The sequence below is a fragment of the Dryobates pubescens genome, chromosome 1, assembly GCF_014839835.1.
Source record: "Dryobates pubescens isolate bDryPub1 chromosome 1, bDryPub1.pri, whole genome shotgun sequence".
Taxonomy (NCBI): Eukaryota; Metazoa; Chordata; class Aves; order Piciformes; family Picidae; genus Dryobates; species Dryobates pubescens.
Window position 1 is genome coordinate 61,820,739 of NC_071612.1, and position 15,902 is coordinate 61,836,640.

The 15,902-nt window shown below is 50.9% G+C and overlaps 1 protein-coding gene across 2 annotated transcripts in view; it reads right to left on the reverse strand.

Moving 5' to 3' along the window:
• The window catches only part of DAG1 (dystroglycan 1), a 55,597-nt gene that overhangs the window by 16,121 nt on the left and 23,574 nt on the right, over positions 1 to 15,902 (reverse strand). Inside the window, exons 2-3 of one of the 2 annotated variants that reach the window (XM_054166883.1) lie at positions 15,322 to 15,454; positions 358 to 766 (exon numbers count right to left, since the gene is read on the reverse strand). In XM_054166883.1, coding sequence (XP_054022858.1) covers positions 358 to 639 — 282 coding nt within the window. In that variant the 5' untranslated portion in view covers positions 640 to 766; positions 15,322 to 15,454. The remainder of the gene's footprint in view (positions 1 to 357; positions 767 to 15,321; positions 15,455 to 15,902) is intronic. The other variant, XM_009907636.2, reaches the window with a different exon arrangement.

Sequence of the window (15,902 nt, forward strand, 5' to 3'; positions counted from 1 at the left end):
CAAACTCCCTGAGCCTCAGGGCAGCAGCTCCAGGGAATCTGTGGCTCCTCAGATCCTGAGGCAACATTTCCTCATGAACGTGCCCATCAGCGGAGGGCCCAGCATTGCACAGCTTACATAAACCCAGCAAGCCTGATCAGTCATCCCCCAGAAGTCTCCTCTCTTTGTTATGTGAGACAGGAACTTTGCAACAAGATGAGAACTTCCATTATTTATTTTCAGAGCAATCCTTCCCCTCTAGTCCTACAGAGCGGTAAGGCTGCTTCGCAGCAGCCCCTCACGCCCCAGCCCATTGGTGGGGCTGGACTCCTGCAAGGATGTAACTGAAAATGAGCCTCAGGGAATGGCATTTCTCACCTGGACGAGTTCACCATTGGAAGCAATTAAGTCCGTGGGGATGGAGACTCTGAAGAAGCGCCCCACGACGGCGGAGCTGTCCGGAATGCCCACCACGGCCGGCAGGGGCTCCCGCAGCTCCGACAACACCGAGTGCATGGAGGCCTCCAGCTGGTTTTCCCAGTCCCGAACCACTTCTGCTGGCTCGCTGGGCCAGTGGCAGTGAGCAGAGGCTGCCAGAAGCAGCATGGGGAGCCAAGTCCTCCCCAGGAAAGGGGGCTGCAGGAGGCATCCAACAGTCATTCTTCCTGGCAGCCTCACGACAGTGTTTCAGCAGGAAAGGGGGCGGCAGGCGGTCTGCAGGCACCACGGCACAGGCAGGGGATCCAGCAGTCCTTCACAGCAGCCTCATCCTAGGAGTCCTGGGAACCTGGTTAAACATAGGAAACCCAATCAGCACGTTAATTACAACACCCAAGTCAAGCCTCCCTGCAATGGGCTACCCTCTTCCTTTCAGTTTTCTGATTTAGCTGCAAGAGTTACCTCCATTAAAGAGAGTAAGAGCTTCTCAGCTCCTCCTCTGACATACAGCATCTAGAGATACAAAACTCTCCTGCTTTTCCATGTGCACCACCACAGTTCTGCAGCTCTGGAGCCACATCATCCTAAGATAGCCACAAGCAGGGAGACAGGACAGATACAACCAAAGCCAAGACAGAGCACAACAGTAACAGGTGACCTTCCAAGGCAAGCTGAAGTCAAGCTGGGACATCAGGGGATGCCAGTTAACCAGTATGAAGGTCCTGAGAAACCTTCAGCATTCCAAAGCTGCTATCTTGACAGCTTGATGCACAACAGATGCTTCTGCTCCCCTGACCCATGAACCTGGCTCCTCTCAGTTCCAACTTTTGGTACTGGTGTGCTCAGACTTGATTTAGGGGCCAGCAATACACATCCCAAAAATCAGAGTGGAGTAAGCTACGCACACACACACACTGCTTCCTCTTGTCCCACTCCCTCCTGCTTGCACAGCTCAGCTGTCCCCACACTCTGTCAAGAAACATCTCCATCTCTCCCTCCCTTTACTGTTCTCTTCTTTCACTTGATTCCTCCCCACCCCAACCAGTCTGCTCCCATGGATCACAGCTCTCCTCCCCCTCCTTTGCTCTTTGGGGGCATTTTTCCTTTCACTTCCCCAGACATTTTTCCCTCCAGACTGCATTCAGTCATGTATCTGTACACACCCCATGTTCCTCTTCACAGCCTGTTCAAAGGAGAGCAGGTGGAAGAGGACAGAGCCATGTGGACCCTAGGTGAAGCTGTACTGCCCACTCTGGTATCTCAGCATGCAGCTAGCACAGTCCTCTATAATTGATCTGGGGTAAGGAGGGGGCAGTGGGTTATGCAGGACTGGAAGACAAAAACATGGACCTAACAAGGGATGCTTAGTCTCCAGGAGCACAGAAGACTTAAACCAACTCCTTTTTCCCAAGCTGAGAGAGAATTGACTGCAAATTCCCACAGCAATCCCAGCCCAACTTCTAAGCAATGGCTCCCAGTCCTTTGAGCACAGCTCCATTTTAGCTTGTTCCAGCTGCATGCAGCTGTTCCTATGATGCACATCAGGCCATCCCAAGAGACCCTGGAGCCAGACTGTGTGGGAAGGGAAATCCCCACTGCTTCTTGCCTTTGCAGAGCTTCCAGGACAGCACAACAGCAGCAGCAGCTGACCTGCTGTGCTGCAGCCAGGAAAGTCTGTATTGCCCACCATGGGCTTGCAGACGTGGGCAGAGGGCCTGTCCATGCAGGCAACCAAGCCCAAGGTTTAGAGATTTGGTTGCTCACCCTCAAACCTGCAGTCTAGAGAAGCTGAGAGGCAGTGCTCAAGGACTAGCACATCCTCATCCCTTTCCACAACAAACCACTGATGCAGAAGAGCTGACACCTCCCATGCTGAGGCACCGGACCGTGGGGAGCAGACATTATGAGCTGAGTACAATCACCTCTGGCTATAGAGCATCCAGGAGGCAGATGCCTGATCTGACCACTGTCAGTTGCAGACAACTTATCTCAAGTGAAAGGCAAAAGAGACAGCAGCAGCAGAACACTGCTGGAAACCACAGGACAGATGGGAGGCTGGTTGGTGTGAGATGCCAGCGCCAGAAGAAAGCCTATTCCCCTGCTGCTCATGTCCTTCCCACTGCCTGACCTGACTGGGACAGCAACACACCAGACAAAACAAGAGGGAAGCTAAGGCTTCCCAAAAACAACTGAGCACATGGTGGTCTTCTCACGGAATGAGGTGCCTGAGCCACTTCTCCAGAGGTTATCATCGCAAGAGATGAAGTGGCTGGGTAGGTAACGACGAGTCACACTTCCTACACATCTCTCCTACCAGCTCAGGCATGGTCAGAGGATCTGACACACACCAATTGATTTTGAATGAGCCTAGAATCAGGTCAGCAAGCAGATTACTACCACAGTAGATGGCTGGTGGAGAATATCCAACAGGCTGCGTGAGTGAGCTACAGAGATGGAGCAGAGACCTGCAGGAGTTCCTGAGGAGGCCATCGACCATCACAGCAGGAAATGGGGGGGGACTCTCATCCCCACACAGTGCCTGAAGAAAAGCACAAAGAACCAACTTCACACTCCATGTAGCCTGGGGTATGGACACTGCAGAGGTGATGCCTTACCTGTGAGCTGCTACTCCTCCTGAAGCCTCCTCACTGGAAAGCCCTGCTGCATGAGGGACTAGAAATCAACCCACACAGCAAGTATAGGCAGGATGGGAGACTTCAGCCAGGGGAGGAATGCAGCAGCAGAACCCAGTACTGCCACAGCTGCTATGGGGCTGAGATGCTATCAGCATGGAAACACAGCTGCCTCCTGCAGCTGCACTGAGCCTCCACATGCCAGCAGAGAAGAAATGCCCAGGACAACCCAGCATACAACTGCACAGAGCTAGAGAAGTTTGGCACTGCATCTTCAGGCCAGCCTTGCCCCTGGCCTGTCAGGGCTGCAGTGGAGCATAGCTCTGTGCTGCTCAGCCAAATGACATGATCTGGCCTGGGGTGTTTTTGTTGGAGGGGAGTATTTAGGCAGAAAGGAGCTGGTTCTTGGTATCTGTGGTGAGCAGGAGATGAAGTCATTGCCCATTTCAGAAACAATTATCAGAGCAGGTGACAAACACTGGCTGGCTGATACATACGTGCCTCTCAGCCCAGAACCTCGCACAGTGGCCATTAAAATCTAGTGTGACACTTGCAGGTCACACAAATCCAGAATTTCATTTTAGAGGAACCACAGAACAACAGCCTGAGCACATAAAAGTGGAGCACACAGGAGGAATTCAGTAGCTGATAATGAAACCCAAACAACAGGAGAGCTGAGAACAAACTCGCACCACCAAAATACCTCTCCAAACACAGCTCCACCTCACCAAACAATTGACAGAGGCTGAAACAGTGCCAGCTTCTCACAGTGTGCTAAGGAGGAAAGGCAGGGTGGCACAGCTCTGCAGACAGCTGGAACAAGGCACTGCCCCAAAGTGCTGAGCTCTGCATGGACTCTTGCCTCAAGGCAGAACACTTTTTGAGATAGAAGGTCCTCTGCCTACAATCCACTAGTCCTGCTCAGCAAGCCCATTGACCTCCAGCACTGATGGTCCTATGCAGCTATAGAAGAGAGCAAACATTTCCTGCAGCAAGGCTGGAAGAAGCACTGGGGACTTGTGTGGTTCCTCGATCAAGTTCAAGATAGGGCACTACTATGGGCAAAACCCAGACTTGCTTATTTGAGACACCATCCCAGCTGGATGCAGAAGACATCAGTGTTCTGGATTGCTGTCCATGGCCAGTGAGTGGCACAGAGCTGCAGCTCTCTGGGAGCAGAAATCTCAATGCTTCAGCTGCCCACAAGCTCAAAACAGGACCAAACCCCAAACAGCACTCTGCAGGTGGTCTGCTGATCTCTGGGAAGGATCAGGCCACAGGGCTGAGTGGCTTAGCATTCTGAGGTCGTGAGGGAAGGCTAGACCACCCCAGCTTCTCTACGTGGCACAGTGCTCCTTCCTCCAGCAGGATCTGTACTGCCCAGTTTTGCAGAACAAACACAAAGATTCAGGTTAGTCCTGAATTTCAGGATGTTTCCTTCTGTCTGATCTTCTGAAAGAACTTTCTCTTTATCCTCCTGCTTCTGAGAGAGCTCTTTTGGTCTCAATTTTGGATGAAACATCAAAGCCAGTATCAACATCTGCTTCAGTCCTAGCACATGGTGCACGTGCCAATGTTGACTTCTGATCTCCAGTGCCAATCTCCCCCCCATCTCAGAGACACAGAACTGGGCCTGCTTGATGAAGTTATGCTGATATGATGCTGCAATTTGATATGATGCTAACTTGTCAAGACAGTGCTGGAGCTTGCTCCTTCTCCATGCATCTACAAGGCCCCACTGACACGTTAAAGACACGCTCAACCTTCATTATCCAGGAACACAAAGCAGTGCAGACAGAAGATGAGACTGTAAGGAAGGACGGAAAGCAGGACAAAGTAGCTACTGCCAGCCATGCACCTTCCCAGAGATCTTTCCTTCAGCCCAGTGCAGAGTGAGGAGCGTAGGGAAGCATCCCAGCAGCAGGAGCATGGCTGTCCTGGCAATCCCTCTTCCTCTCTGGCCGACTCTTCAGCAAGAAGCAGGGAAAGTGAAGCCTCCGTCCAGCTGCATCTAATCCAATTGCCCAAGCACAATCACATCCCTGGGCTGCGGTAATTAATCACTGCCAGCACCTTAACGCCGCTGAGCCCAGCGAGCAGCCAGCTCAGGTAACTGCCATGCAATTCTCTGCTCCAGATAAGAAGGTATTTAGGAGAGTTAGGAAGGATCCCACTTACCTGATTGCTTATTTAACGATATCCTAATTAAAGGCAGCGTTAATCGAGTGGCCCTTCTCTAAGGAAGCAAGCTCAGACTCGGCTGAGGAGGGCCAGAGCAACTTTCCAGCCCAGAGCTGTTGTCTCTGCAGAGATCTGCCCTGCGTGTTTCCACAGGAGGATCTCTGGGCAAGTCCTGTCAGCTACGGCGCATCTGCGTGTCAAGGCAGCAGGCAGGAGGAGTGATGAAACCCAGCACCACCAGCCAGGCACACAGAGATGGTACTCTGCCGCCCCTGCTCCAGCACAGGACAGCGGGCACAGGCAGGGGTAGCTGGGCTTCGGTGCGTGTCTGTACTGTGCCAAAGGAGCCTCAGCGGGGAGGCAGGAGGGAGCCTCAGGGGCAGCTCTGAGCACAGCAGCCCATCACTAAGATACAATCTCCTGAAGGCCAAAAGCATACCAGTCTGCAAACCTGCTGTACACACACAGCACTCCACAGCATGAAACTGAGGAAATAGAAGTTTCTGCACTTGCCCAGCTCCAGAGGTACCCTGGAGGAAAGGCAGCAGCCCCTCCAACAGCCTAAACTATAGGCAAACAACTGTGGGGTTATTCCCAACCTCAAAGGCTTCAGCCACTTATGTTTGCAGAAAATGGCCCAGGCCCCAGACATTGCTGTGCCGAGGATGAGTTATGGGATGGGACATAGAGGAGGTGACTGCACCGGGATGCACTTGTCCCATGCAGAAGCTGCAAAGGAACAGGCTCCATGCTTCACTGTGCTCAGGCTGACCACACCCTGTCCCCCACGGCAGTAGCCAGGCACCTGCAGGCACAGTGGCTTTACACTAAGACTAAATAGATGTCTCTCCACCAGACAAGCTCATTCACAAACTTTTGGCTGAAGGCTGCAATTGCAGCTGCCTGCTTATAGCCAAGCATACATCAAAACCAAAGGAGCAGGCAGCTTGGCACCACAGACTGGACTGCAAGAGAAAGCTGTCTTAAAGACTCCAGATCAGTGCTCCTGAAGCCCTGGGAGCACCTTCCACTGTGCCCTCTCAGCCACTTGACAAGATTGCCACCATTAGTTGGTCACCCCAGACACCATTAGCCCAGGAGGTACAAACCAAGCTGGACTTGATTCTTAGTCCTAAACTTGCATCTTACCACACTCTTGTGCTGCTGTGCCCACCTGGTATTGTCACCAAGTCAAATGCCCAACAGGACACCTAGCTCAAAGGACAGATGCACAGAAGATGCCTTTTCAGTCTCATCCCTTCTTGTATTTCTGCATTGCTCATTTCCAGCACATCTGGTGTCAGTCACAGGAAACCCTGACACCGAAAAACAATCTAAGGGGGGGTGAGAAGGGGGGTGGAGAAAGAAAACAAAACTAAACAAACCAGAAACAGCAGTGCTAAAAATGCATGTTGGGCACTCTGCTGCTGCTGGGGAACTCAGCTGGGAACTGTCACTGGCTGGTGGCTTCAAGTCACAAGCCGCTTTGCAGAGCTTGTACGGGAAGTGGTCAAAGCAATCGACAGCTCACGGTGGTTTTCAATGCCGTGGTGCCTGCTCTGGCAGAGTGAACTTCCCTGTAGCTGAGAAGGAACTTTTTACTGCCTTCCAGCACATCTTGCTTGAAAACTGCAGTTTTGTGCCACCAAAAAGGGATGAAGCTGTCCCACAGCCCTCTCCTTTGCATCTTTTATCTCTCTCCCCTTGGCCAACAAAGCCTGCTCGTGGTTCTCCCCCAGCCTGGGACCAGAGGCTCTGACTGATGCCTCTGCTCTGACCAACAGACAGCAGAGTGCTCAGTGAGCAGCTAGTGGAAGCTGGGCTGCTCAAGGGACTGCACAAGCTTTGTATTCATCTCCAGCACTACCTGCAAAGGGGACACAGAGGCAGCTCCAAGACAGATAGAAAGGATGCAAATAGCTGAATTTCCCTTTTCCCCCCATGTTGCATCTGCCTGCTCAGAAGCTGGAACACTATACTGCATTTCCCATCTGGGATCTCTGGTCCAGGGAAGACTCCTTGCCCTAGTAAGACATGGAGGATAGGTTCCTGGTAGCCCTTCTTCCAACAAGGGGACCCCAATGTCCCCTGGAACCCTCAGCCAGGGGCAATCCTGCAGAGGTGTGAACACAGAGAGCTGCAGAGCTGCAGCAGAAGCACACAAGACACCAGAGCCCTCCTGCCAGCTGGACACAGAGCGTGTTTTTCTTTCCCTGCAGAGTACATTTCCCCTGCAAGGTGTGGTAGTAAGCCTTCTGGAGGCAAGGACCTTCCCCAGCCTACTGCAACCCTGGGGAGGCAGGAGGGGCTGAGTACGCTGACCTGACACAGTTGCTGGCAGATCCATATGGATGTCCTCATGCTTGTCAGCCCTGCCCAAGTGGCCCCTTGCAGCCCGTGTGTGCTACACGTCCTACACTCCAGCCATGCCTTGAATGGCTGCTGCTGGGATCAGCAGCTGCAGATTTTGGCTAGGCAAGACTTCTGCCTCTTTGATGAAAAGTTTCAGCAACCACAATCAATCCCTTCCTCCCACTTTGTTATTCCCAGACAGCCAACTCAGATCGTATCTCCAAGTGCATTCAGTTGAAAGGAAATTCAGATATTATCTTCCCAAGTATTTAGAAGGCCTCAGAGATCATTTTTTCCCCTGTAATTACAAACATAGCAGCCAGGTAGAACTGCCATTTTCCTGGCTCCTGGCAGCAAGCAAATGAGGAAATCAACACCCACCAAGCAGCCAGAACAAGGGAACAGCTTCACCAGTGCCACCCCACACTGCCTGCATCCTGCAAGCAAGTCCCACCTTGAGGGAAGCCTGCCAGAGAAAAGTGGTGGAGAGTAAAAGTACAAAATGGATACTTCCTCAAGGAAGCCAGGAAAAAAGTGGGATGCACTGAGGCATGAAGATGATGCAGAACAAAAGCCCATGCTCTCTTCTAATAAAAGGACCAAAAGCCAGACTAACCAGAATTGGGCTCAGACCCAAACAAAATGGGAGTTTCCCCAAGGACCCAATGAGGTTGTGAACAGGAATGTTACAACTTCATGTGGGCTCAGGGAAAAAAAAAACAACAAACCACAAAAACCCCCAACAAACAGGGTGGGATGGGACAAGTTTCTAGAAGGCAGAGTTACCAAGGCAGCATTTCTGGCTCAGGCAGCACTTCGTGACAGGCAGCAGGATCCTGGGACAGCATTCAGGGAAGTGATGACTCGCATTCCTCTGCAGGCATCCCCTCCTGGCTGCTACTTGAAAGGGCATATAGGCTAAATATACAGCTGCAGCAGGGCAGAGCAAGGGTCTGCCTGCCCAAGGGCACGCAGCTAACCTGGCTTTGCCTTCACTTGGGTTGCCAGTGCGCAGCCAGCCCCTCAAAACTCTACTTGCTGCTCCTGGGTTTGTCTGGAAGCACAGTACGAGTGTGGAAATCCTCACAGTTTAGGATGATCAATGGGGCCATGTCCCAGTGGAGGCCAGTGACCCTCAGGGGTCAGTCCTCGAACCAGGCTTGTTCAACATCTTTGTGGGTGCCATGGACAGTGGCATTGAGTGCACCCTCAGCAGGTTTGCTGATGACACCAAGCTGTGTGGTGCAGCAGACAGCTGGAGGGAAGGGATGCCATCCAGAGGGACCTTGACAGGCTGGAGAGGTGGGCACAAGCCAACCTCATGAGGTTCAACAAGACCAAGTGCAGGGTCCTGCAGCTGGGTCAAGGCAATCCCAGGCACAAATCCAGGCTGGGCAGTGACTGGCTGGAAAGCAGCCCTGAGGAGAGAGACTTGGAGGTGCTGGGGGAGGAGGAGCTCAACAGGAGCTCTCAGTGTGCACTTGCAGCCCAGAAAGCAAATCAGATCCTGGGCTGCAGCAAGAGAAGTGTGGCCAGCAGGTCAGGTCAAGGCAGGTGATTCTCCCCCTATACTCAGCTCTGCTGAGACCCCACCTGGAGTACTGCCTCCAGTTCTGGAGCCCCTATTACAAGAGGGATCTGGAGGTGCTGGAGCGTGTCCAGAGAAGGGCCACGAGGATGATCAGAGGGCTGGAGCACCTCTCCTGTGAGGACAGACTGAAGGAGTTGGGGCTGTTCAGTCTGGAGAAGAGAAGGCTCCCAGGTGACCTAATTGTGGCCTTCCAGTATCTGAAGGGGGCTACAAGAAGGCTGGGGAGGGACTGCTCAGGATATCAGGTAGTGACAGGACTAGGGGGAAATGGAATGAAGCTGGAGGTGGGGAGATTCAGGCTGGATGTGAGGAGGAAGTTCTTCCCCATGAGAGTGGTGAAGCCCTGGAATGTGTTGTCCAGGGAGGTGGTTGGGGCCCTGTCCCTGGAGGTGTTTAAGCCCAGGCTGGCTGAGGCTCCGGCCAGCCTGATCTAGTGTGGGGTGTCCCTGCCCATGGCAGGGGGGTTGGAACTAGATGATCCTTGTGGTCCCTTCCAACCCTGACTGATACTATGATACTATGGATATACACATGCACACAAACACTGGAGCAGTTTCCAGAGCTCAAGGTACCTTGCTGAATTTGTTTGACGTCGATTCTCAAGTGAAGACCACAGTGCTACAGAACAGCACTTCAGCTGAAGCCACCCCACGTGAAAGCCTGGGACAGAGGACACCTGGGCAGGCAGTGGAGAGGAGTCCACAGAAATGAGATCAAAGCACCACAATGGAAAATTAGAGCAATTTTTGATCTGGACCACAAGTAAGTTCTCAGTGATTACCGCATATAAGGCAGCAGAGCAGTCCCCATGGTACTTGGGTTTGAAGGACAACAATCGCTAGAAATGTTGGAAGTAGAAGAGGAATTTCCTAGTCCTCTGTGGCTCACCATGCCACAGCAACTTGTGTTCACCAAAGTCTGATTCTGCACTGCCTAGAAACAATTTAGAATACATAGAATACATAGAATAAACCAGGTTGGAAGAGACCTTCAAGATCATCGCGTCCAACCCATCAACCAATCCAACACCACCCAAACAACTAACCCACGGCACCAAGCACCCCGTCAAGTCTTCTCCTAAAAACCTCCAGTGATGGCGACTCCACCACCTCCCCAGGCAGCCCATTCTAATGTGCAATCACTCTTTCTGTATAGAACTTTTTTCTAACATCCAGCCTGAATCTCCCCTGGCGCAGCCTGAGACTGTGTCCTCTTGTTCTGGTACTGCTTGCCTGGGAGAAGAGACCAACATCCGTCTGTCTACAACCTCCCTTCAGGTAGTTGTAGAGAGTAATAAGGTCACCCCTGAGTCTCCTCTTCTCCAGGCTAAGCAACCCCAGCTCCCTCAGCCTCTCCTCGTAGGGCTTATGTTCCAAACCCCTCACCAACTTTGTTGCTCTTCTCTGGACTCGTTCCAGCAAGTCAACCTCCTTCCTAAACTGAGGGGCCCAGAACTGGACACAGGACTCGAGGTGCGGCCTAACCAGTGCAGTGTACAGGGGCAGAATGACCTCCCTGCTCCTGCTGGCCACACTGTTCCTGATGCAGGCCAGGATGCCATTGGCCCTCTTAGCTGCCTGGGCACACTGCAGGCTCATGTTCAGTCTACCGTCGACCAGCACCCCCAGGTCCCTCTCAGCCTGACTGCTCTCCAGCCACTCTGACCCCAGCCTGTAGCTCTGCATGGGGTTGCTGTGGCCAATTTACATGGGGCTCCAACTGGTTTACAAGGGAGTCTGCAGGGAACAAAGCTGAGGTTTATGTTGGATTAAAACTGAAGTGGATTTTTGTCCCAAATGCAGGTATACAAAGATGAGCCCAGCCTGTGTCTTGGCCATCACTATCCATGAAAGGCACAAATGTTGATTTCCAAAAGCTAAACAATCTTTGTTTAAAAGGAGATATCTAGAGGACCCCTCAGCAGCTCTGGTCAGAGTACAGTTGAGGCACCCCACAGGATGACAAGAAATAAAATGAAAACAAGAAGCAGGATACAAAGACAGCACTTCTGAAACATGGGGAATACATCAGAACCCAATGCCATGTGTCTCAACAGGCAGGTCCTTCCCCAGCTAGTGCCAAAGGACATGTGCAAGAGCAGCTGTCATACAGTCACCACTTCATGTCCTCTCCTCTGGTGTCACTCACCATCCACCAGCTGTTTCAAGTCTAATTCATACCAGCTAATGACCTCTGATAGAAGTCACCCGGCTGGAAGACAAGTTTCTGTCCAAGCTGCTGCTTTGGAAATAGATATAAACCAAGACACCAACAGCTGACCACAGCCCTTCCTCTACCCTACGCTCCAACAGGGACAAAAGCATCCCTAAGCTTCCAACACCACCTGAAATTTCAGCTGAAGCCTGGAAAGTGCAGTCCCCTGTTGCACTATGCAGGAAACGTTCTCTTCAGATGTAGTAATGAGCACTGAAACCAATGAGGCTAAAAAGATTTACATCTCTTGCTTGATTTCTTAATTGAATTAAGGGCTGAACAAAACTCCTTATGAGGCTTCAGAGAATCCACATGGAAGAGAAATGACAAATACCCTAATCAGAGAGGAAGCTTCCACTGGGCAACGAGGCTGGTGAGAGGCCTTGAGCACAAGCCCTATGAGGAGAGGCTGAGGGAGCTGGGGTTGTTTAGGGAGACCTTATTGCCATCTACGACTACCTGAAGGGTGGTTGTGGCCAGGAGGGGGTTGGGGGTCTTCTCCCAGGCAACCAGCCCCAGAACAAGAGGACACAGTGCCAGGGGAAGTTTAGGCTGGAGATGAGGAGGAAGTTCTTCACAGAGAGAGTCGTTAGCCATTGGAATGTGCTGCCCAGGGAGGTGGAGTCACCATCCCTGGAGGTGTTCAAGGGGACTGGACATGGCACTTGGTGCCATGGTTTAGTACTCATGAGGGTGACAGGTTGGACTTTATGATCTTTGAGGTCTCTTCCAACCTTGCTGAGTCTATGATTCTATGACACTTTGCCTTATGAAGTACTAAAGAGCCCCCACAAAAAGAGAAGGATCTTGAGGAATAAACTCCTGTGTCTGGCAAGGCAAGAAACGTTGCTGCAGTTTTGGAGTACAGTACATGAGTAACGACGAGGAGTGTGAGGAGAGTGGTGAGCTTTGGTGTGTCCTTTTAGCCAACATTCTTCCACCTACCTGGTTGTTACTTCTAATTTATTTATTTATTTTTAAATATAAAGGTATAAAGCTCTTTATGACAGATTATCAAGCAGAAGCTGTCAGAGGAATGACAGACTGATGGGCAGAGCAGTCCAGCAAATCCCTGGTTTAGGAAACCTGACCATACTTCCAAACCCTGTTCTGAAGGAAACCCTCCTAAGAATCTAGTTCTGGTGGTATTTCTGTGCCTGCCTATAGAGCTTGCAGCAGGACCCTTGCCCACATTGTGGCCATGCAATGGCAGAATAGTTTTTCTATCCCCAGAACAGCCTTGTGCACTAGGAACAGCATCCAAGCTTCCCTAGGACACACCAGCACCGCACCCACCAGGCAAGTGTTGGCTTTGCTAATGGTTCCAAAGCAAATGGGAAAGGGTAGGAGTGCCTGAGAGTGGGCAGCTGGAACAAACAGCCTGAGGGCTGTGGGCACCAAACACAAACCTGAAAATAAGAAAACCTTGATGGAGGTTTCATACTCGAGAGTCACCTCAAAATGCTGCTTGGCTGGACTGCTTTGTGGAAAAGCAGCTGCATTCCAAGGGTTTGTAATCACCCTCTGGGCATTCCACAAAATTCCTCAGATAATGAAGTATTTCAAGCAGGTCCTTGAAAGTGTTTAAGCACCCTAATTTCCTATAGGCTGATGTCACAGTGCCAGGGCTTCACTAAGCACAGGACTGGAAGACAAGGCTCCAAGACTGATCCCTTACCTGCCAGGTACCTGACTGCCAGGCAGAAGATCTCCTGCTGCTGCTGCTACCACCAAGGGGAAGCACAGCACAAACAGCTGACATTAAGAGGACCCAGGGAACAAGGCAGGCAACACCAACAAAAAGCCATTTCCAGCACTTCAGTTACGTATGCAGCATGATTTATATTCTTTGTGGCAGCGTAACTAAGGGCAGGCACATTCTGTTTAGAAACATCCTGCTGTTCCATCAGCTTTACCACCCCACCCTACAACTCCAAGCCAAGGCATTAAGATTCAGCTTTATGGAGCTGCTCAGCCCCAATTTATTACTCAGCTAGCAAGACTGCCATAGCTCTTCATTTAAATATATTTACCACCCAGTGATTTATGCAGAGCAGCCAGGGCATCAGCTGTGGACCTGCAACTTGCAATGCTTCTCATGAAAACTATTCTAAACACTTCTTGGCAGAATGAGATATAAATGTTCCAACTTTAACCATCCAGCATAAAATGGAAAGCTGCAAAATGAAGCAGCATTGCTCCCATGCCACAGAGGCACAGAAAGCTTCTGGAGGAGGAATTACCTCCCTGAAGATCAGCAGCTTCCAGCTGAGTAGCACATTCCCTTAAACCCACAGAAATTCAGGAGGCACCAAAACCCACCACACTGATAACCTCTTCCTGCACATTTTTTTAAGGTGCCTTCTTCCCCTGCTAGAGACCAGGCAGCAAAGGGCTGGACTGCTTTGGTAAAGCTAGTGAGGGACTTTTTAGGATGTTGGGTAGTGATAGGACTAGGGGGAAGGGAGCAAAAGTGGAAGTGGGAAGACTCAGATTGGATGTTAGGAAGAAATTCTTCGCCATGAGGGTGGCGAGACACTGGCACAGGTTGCCCAGGGAGGTGGTAAAAGTCCTATCCCTGGAAGATTTTAAGACCAGGCTGGATGTGGCTGTGGGCAACCTGATCTAGTGTGAGGTGTCCCTGCCCACGGCAGGGAGATTGGAACTGGATGATCCTTGAGGTCCCTTCCAACCCTGACAATTCTGTGATTCTATGAAAACTGTCTGCTCCTCACAGTAACCCCTGGCCCAAGCCAGCCAGCCCTTCCTCCACACAGTAAGTCCAAAAGCAACACATCACCCATGGCACAAATTTACTGAGGCAGAAGGACAGTGCATAGCTTCACAGGTCCATCTGCTTCCCAACTGCAAGAAGATTGATTTATACAAAAAAGGTAAAGACAAGCACCTTAAGAGACAAGGCAAGAGAGCCTGTGTGGCACTCCTGCAGCATTAAGTTTACTGCATTATTTTTCCAGTTAAATTATCTTGTTTACTTGCACTGCCTAATTAAAAAATAACTCTCATCTGGTTTTGGCCATAACCTTTATGGCTTCAGCCAGGAGCAGGGAAGGCTGGAGCTGCTCATCACAGGTCCACCAACACAGAGAGAGCTGCACCCTGCTCTGGTATTGAGAAATAAGGAGACAAGTTGAATTATTTCAAGGTGAGACCAAACTGCTTCACTGTAAGAAGTATCAGTGAGAATTAGGCTTTTTAAGACATTAATATTCTGCTGTATCTACATGGATACAGGACCCACTAAGTCACAGTGCTCAAGCTCATTCCTTACACCAGGTACCAGGCATTCAGTTTGACCAAAGCAAGCCTGAGGAAACAACCCTGACACACAAAGCCAGCACTAAATACATTGCAAGGCAACTGCCCTTCTCTGCAATCAGCACAGCGCTGCACCCACAATGGTAATGAAGTTGGGAGGGCTGCTCCAAATAATCCCCCTGCAGCAATTCCAACACAAACATCCTGCCATTCCCAGTAGCCAAATTCCACGAACAAGAAAGTGCAAAAAGACTTAAAAATAGGATCAAATTGTCCTGCTCAGCCACCAGATGAGTTATTTAAAACTGGGACCCAAGGACAAACTGGGTAAAGGCAGAGTGTGCACAGGAAAAGGGGAAGGCAGGGAAATAGCCAGGCCAATACAAGGAAAACTGATGGCTGTCTTCCACAGAGCATGCATAGTGCAACACTTCACTAGCTGGCATCAGTCCTCAAAAAATGGTCCCAAAGTTTTGCCACAGCAGAGAAATCCACTAATTTCTCCCTTCCTCACAGGACCTCTGCCTGGCCCAGGTCACACTGGTTGAAGACCTGTGCCTGTTTCTGAGGGAAAGCCCCCCACCTAGTTACAGTGCCCTCCATTCTGACTTTCCATAGCAATTTTCACACAGAAGATGAAGAACTATGCCTTACCTTCCCAGCACACCAACAGTGTCCCACTGCTTCCCAGAGGACAGTCCAGACAGCTGCAAGGGGACAGCAGCATGGGCTCACAGCTGGACACAGACAGGGAAGATGACAACAGTTGTGTCCCTCCTCCTCCTGACTAGTGTGGGCAGATTAAAACATGAGTTTAAGTTGCAAAGAGAAAAATATGGAATAAGAAGATGTGATAGATCCTGTACCAACTTCCTTCCCAGTGCAAAGTAACACAGCAAAGCCTGTGATGACTAACAACTCCCTCGGCAAGAATCCCAGGAATGGGGGCAAAGTCATCACAGCTCCAATGTATGTCCCAGGAAAACAGAGTCAGATGCCATTCTGAGACAACAACAACAAGGAAACTCTTGCCCTGATTTCAGCCCAGGGCTCTCTAACCTTCATTATTAACGTGTTGCCCAAATCCCAGTAATTAGTTTAAAAGGGCATCCCGTTACCAGCTCCCGCTGGCCTCTCCTCACTGCTCACACAGTCACATTGCCATGGCTATTGATGCATCTGAGTACATCTGAAGCACTTCCCAGGGAAGCCTGGCAGCTCATTGCCTTCAAACG